The 6000-nt window shown below is 35.4% G+C and overlaps 1 protein-coding gene across 1 annotated transcript in view; it reads right to left on the bottom strand.

The window, feature by feature from the left end:
• Positions 1–6000, bottom strand: part of C6H1orf87 (chromosome 6 C1orf87 homolog) — a 65861-nt gene that overhangs the window by 23403 nt on the left and 36458 nt on the right. The window contains exon 7 of the mRNA XM_021201294.1: positions 2860–2957. Within this exon, the coding sequence (XP_021056953.1) occupies positions 2860–2957 (98 nt within the window). The remainder of the gene's footprint in view (positions 1–2859; positions 2958–6000) is intronic.

Here is a 6000-nt window from a genome sequence, read left to right on the forward strand (position 1 = left end):
ATCAAGTCTTCCTCACAATCGCCTTATCCTGGCAGTCATTCACTAATGTCTCCGCTAATTGTTAGGAAAATGGGAAAATAAAAAAGAAATCTCAGAGTTTAAAAAATGTATTAAAAGAAAAAAAAAAACAATTTTGTTGCAGGGTTGGCAAAATTACCCCTCTTGTCAGCTCTTGGAACATGCTAGTTTAAGAAGGGAACACAACTCATTTTATTTGGCTAGATGGGGCTAATCCCACATCACCACAATCCCTCCTGATGTTTTATTGATTCTAAAGGACATTTAATCAGGAAGCAGCTCAGCACTAGAATCCTGCTAATTAGCAGACAGCCACATTCCAAATGGCTTTCCAATTGAACGCAGATTAATGGACAATATGTACTAAGATAATGATTCAAGCATTCAGCTCCTAAAATGTGTGTCTAAATTGCATCTTTAATCTCTTAAGGATATAGGTTTGCATATAAAGCCTATAATGGAGTGGGTTTAATTCATAGAAGAAGCTTTAGCCAATGACTGTTTAGAAATGAAATAGGTTTATCTCTTATAAACACATTGTTTTTTTTTTTTTTTTTTTTTTTGATTCTCATGGTGTTGATGCCTTAGAATATTCTAAGGTCAAAGATAGCAATTTCCACTCATATTCTAGATCCCTGCAATATTAGTTCTGAGTTAGTTGTTAATCAATGCTATCAGTGGATTCTTAACTATGTCCTACATATAATGTGATCTTTGGTGCATAATTTTTCTTCATTTGGACCAGAGCCTCTTTGGGAATCCCCCATTTGTTTTCTACCATGTGCCCAACTCATCTTTCTGCATTTATAGCTTAAACATCCCTAAGGAAATGCTCATTTACAAAAGTGGGCCACAGAAATTCATGTACTAGGTTAAACTCTTGGTCTCATTTACTCATCACTCCTCACATAACCTTCACTGACTTTACTTTCCCTGTTGCCCTTGTAACCTTGATATATGCCATATATTTTAACACTAATTTTCATCTTGACTAGAATATACCTGTATGAGGAAGGAGCTTGGTTTTAATCATAGCTGTCCTCCGAATGTCTGGGGAAACGGCATGTTGTTGGCTTTTGGCATATGTTTGATAAATAAATAAATCAACAATCTCATCAAATATGCACTGTGTAGTTACTTTGTAAGTTAGAAGCTGTGATCATTTAGTGTGAGGAAAACAGCTACGTTTCTTGTTGTAGGGGGATCATTGTATAGACATCAATTAAGAAACCACACAAACAAAGCCAATATTCTAAATAGTGCTAGAAATAAAATGATTAGGTGCTATTTAAGTGCTTAATACAATAACCTGATTTTATTGAGATGTTTAGGAAAGGCATCTTTCAGTTTGACCATGAGCTGAGGACTGGAAATATTTTGAGATAACTTCTCTCTTAACTCAGGTCATATATACAAGTATTAATCATCATAAATTCTATTGCTTTAGATATATGGAATACAGAACTGAACTAAATAAAGAATCGGCTTGTCCTACAATACTGTACTTTATTGTTTATTACAATGTGGCAAGAAACATAGCATGCTAAATAAATGTTATTTTACTTATTAAAAACAGAAGAGGTTTGGGGACATTACATTCAGTGGAGAATATTTATTTATATGGAACTTTTTTTAAAAAACGTTGGAAGTTTTATAGAGTAAGAAAAGGGAAAGCAGGAAAAGGGGAAAGAGTGGAGAATTAGAATTCTGGATAAAGTAATTAATATAGCCCACACTGATTGGGTAAGCTCTAAGAAGGTTTTCTGTCTTTTTCTTTCCAGTGCTATGAGCAGTTTCCTAAATTTACTCATCAGCCAGTACCTATAAGAAGCCTTGAAGTTAACTCTTTAACATTTCCAGAGAGAGTATGTGGGGATTCATGTCCTGTACTTTTGGTAGGGGGCGTTATATCCTCCCTGCTCTTCCTAACCTGCAACTCGATCTTATTTGCTCATTGAGATGCATGCTGGCCTGTTAGATTTCCACTGTCTTATGCATCAAGGTAAGTCAATCTCATTGCTTTCCTTTCTTAATAATCATTGTTTGATGACGGTGCTTGATCCTCAACCTCTATAACACTATTTCATCTCTTTGGTCCTATTATTTAGCTGTTGATGTGGACATATCGGTAGTGATAGTTCCTAAGGGCTTAGAGAAATTTCCTGTTTTCTGTTTCAATGACTTCTGAGAACTTTCTGTATTAAATATTTAAGAAATTATATCTATTTATTGTGTGGATACGTGTATGCCTATATGTGGAGGTCAGATGATAACTTTTGAGAGCTGGATCTCTCATTCTACCATGTTGGATCCTGGGGCTGAATTTAGGTCATCAGACTTGGCAGTAAAGGCATTTACCGACTGAGCCATTTTGCCAGCCCCCTTTGGTTTTAATAAACAGTAATTCTTTAACCCAGGTGTCAAGTGATTGAAAGTGATTGGTTCCCACATGAAACTTCTTCTCTAAAGGCAGATTTTTGAACTTGGCATCCTATGACAATGAGGATAAAAAGTTTTTACAGTTTCACAAATAGCATAGCATAGTAGCCACAATTTCTAACATTTGACACTGGTTTTTCTCATGATTCTGAGATGACGAAAAGGTTTAATTCTGACTTGTTAGATGGGTCACCTTCTTGCTATGAAGCAGAAGAAGAGAAGAGAGCAGAAGGAAACTTCAGTGTCTTATTTTCTTGGAAAGTTACTATTTCTTTGAGGATGGTTAAACTTCATCCAAATTTAGTGACCCCTTATTGCCTCAGCTCCTATAATCAGCATATTGACTTAAGACTTCACCATATTTTCATTTTGGTGCGGCACAAACATCAAAAATCAACTTACTTTATTTCACCTCGGTAACCCAATTCTTGGTGGTGGAGCAGTGTTTCCAGCAGGGTCATGGTTACATACAGTCCATGCTTGCTACATATAGACATGACCTAGAAATAAGACAGCATTTGAAGGTTTGGCAAAATGAAATTGGTATTTAAATTTCTTCCCATTATTATAGGCTACATGGTTCTGACAAAGAATTACTGCTCAGGAATATATTGTACATTCAGGGTAAGATTTCCAGCTCAGTGCTTATAGGTAACAGACATATTCAGTTGAGAGACAAGTGTTGTTTCTTATTCAGAAGCCACTAGACTTTCTATTACTTACATTTTTGCCAACCTATATATAGTTAAGGCTAAGGATTGATCGATCTTCCCTTCTTTCTGTTGCTAAATTGTAAAATATATTGTATGATTGACTTGTAAAAACATGTGTGTTATATTCATGGTTAGTGGTACATTTTTGTTCATGTTGATGTAAGAAATTACCCTGACAAGAGTAAGTTAAGGGATAATGGGTTTAAACTTACTCAGAGTTAAAGGATCAGTCCATCAAATAATAGTGGCAGCAGGCCAGGGAGGGCATGCAGCAGCTGGTCATATTGCCTCCATGTCAACAAGCAAAGATAGAGAAATGCATGGTAGTGCTTAGTTTGTTTTCTCTTTTTTCTAGTCTTGAGTCCCCAGCCCAGGACAGTTATCACCTACAGTTTGGGAGGATCTTTCCTCATCAATTTACATAGCCAATAATCCTCACAGACCTGGCAGAAAGCCCACCCCCCAGACAGTAGGTTCTATTAAACTCACACTTAACAATACCCATTAAAATCTCTATCTTGACTTTCTTAGGTTAGCTAATTACCAGAGAGAGTAAAAAACTCAGTGGAATGTGAGCAAACAAATTAGAGAAATGTCTTTATAAGTGCCTCCAGGACTCCACTATGCCTCTGACCTATCATCCTGGGATACAGGACCAGCAAACCAGGGACAGCCTCCAAAGTTCCAGAATTCAAGGGAATTATTCAAACTAGTAAATCTTGAGCTGTCTTACCATGCTTTGCATATTCATTCCACAAGAAACATAGTAACAGACTCTTAACCACACTTCCCATTTTGTCCTGAACCTGGGAAGCCTTATATGGTATAATATCTTCTTTTCAATAACAGTTGTCTAGAGGTCTGTTAGTATTATCAGAGCTAAACAGTAATCGAATCTACCTTTTAAAACAGCAACAGGGTTTAGATAAGTGTAACATGTCCTTAGCTTAGGCAAAGTCTTGTGTTCATCCTCAGCACATGGTAAGCAAGAAAGGAAGCAAAGGTCAAAAGCTCATGTTTCCTTGTCTTTATGAGGTTTGTAAACAAGACTGTTACTTTCTAGGTGTAAAGAAATTAAGTCAGAGAGACTTGTAGAATAAAAATAAAAGATTCTTCTAAAACATAAAAAAAAAAAGAATAGAGTTGACCAAAAGCATAAGGAGTTAAGGAGAATGGTGGGCAGAAGACAAGAAGATATGAATAATAGGTGAAAAAAAAAAGTCCAGAGCTGTTTAGAACCGTAAGTATTATGGTGTTACATTTGGCAATAGTTTTATGCCTTTTCCTGGGAGGGCAGCGATCTTACTGCTTTCTGACCTTCCTTAGAGCTGGGATGGCACTTTATTCATTTATTTTCTTACCACGATTGTTTAGCAGTCTTGCAAAAATAAAGGATCAAAGTAGAGAATGGATGAACACTGAATATGTGTAGGGCAGGGGGTAGCAAAAAAGCAAGGAGATATGGAAATTGACCGCCCATTCTGCTATCCTTATTTAATAAAAACTGAGTAACTTCATGATTAGCACGTACTGATATGTTTTTGAACACCTATACTGAAATTCTTTTCTCAAAATAGATCACTCTGTCAATAGCCAGTTTTGCTGAAGGCTAAAATGAATAGCAGATTAGAAAGAGTACATCATCGTACCTAGACACAGACTGATTGATGGCTGCTAAAAACTGACTGACAGTCATAAGGAGCATTAGTAATATCTACCAGAAAAGTTTATTATGACAGAGTTACTCTGGATTACCATTAAAATTCTCCAAAGCATAAATATCCACACTAATGATCCTTAGTAAGAAATGCTTAATTTTCTTCTTTCAATTAGGAAATGTTTTCAATGAAGAGTAAATAAACTTTAAAATTCAATAAACTATTACTTAGTCATAATATAGTTTCCTCCTAAATTGCGTTTTACACTACCGTTTGACTCAACCATCATCACCAGTTAAAGAAACCTCTATGGATTTCCAGTTACCAGATTTAGTCCTTTTTAAAGACCTTTGTGCAGCTTGGATGGCCATGTCCTTTTCTTCCAAACTTTCTTTCATTCCTTTCTTGAGTACTCAAATCTCTCCTTTGATAATTTTTAATCTCTTTCATTGGCTTCTCTTGTCTAAATTCTCCACAATGAATGCCTTCTACAACCTGGTTACTACCTCACTCTCCTCTGTTCTGTAGTGCTCTAAACTGCTCCAATGGTCTGATATTTCTTTATTCTCAAATTATGTAATTTCAGTCTAACTCCCAAGATTAACTGTTCAAAACTCAGCCCATTAGAACTTACTGTACTATTTCATATTACTACTGTTTTCATTTCTTATCTCACTGAATGACATTGTCTTCTAACAAGTTGGTGAACTTGGAATTAGTTTTGGCCTGTATCCAATGACATACCAAGCCAACTTTATCTTTTCTATTGTTTCCATCTCTCCTGTTAGTGTGTTACTCAAGGCATCATTATTGTTTGCTACATTACTGGAGCAGCTTCTTACAGAGCTCTCTTTCCTTTCAGTTTTGTTTGAAATTTTGCTTGACAAATTCTCCAAATTATATTAAAATGTCCCTTTTGAAGTTCAAATATGATCATATTATTTTCACATTTAAAATGTTTCAGGGGGTTACAATGGTTTTATAGGAGATATATATATATATATATATATATATATATATATATATATATATATATATATATAATTGGATGCTCATAGCCATCCATTGGATTGAGCATCATTAGAAATTTTATTAGTAGCCATTCCTTGAACTGACCATTTTCTCTATCAGTCCTTATTCTGGAAATGGTCCACACTGTTCATTTGACCCTG

The sequence above is a fragment of the Mus pahari genome, chromosome 6 (genome assembly GCF_900095145.1).
Source record: "Mus pahari chromosome 6, PAHARI_EIJ_v1.1, whole genome shotgun sequence".
NCBI classification, from domain to species: Eukaryota; Metazoa; Chordata; class Mammalia; order Rodentia; family Muridae; genus Mus; species Mus pahari.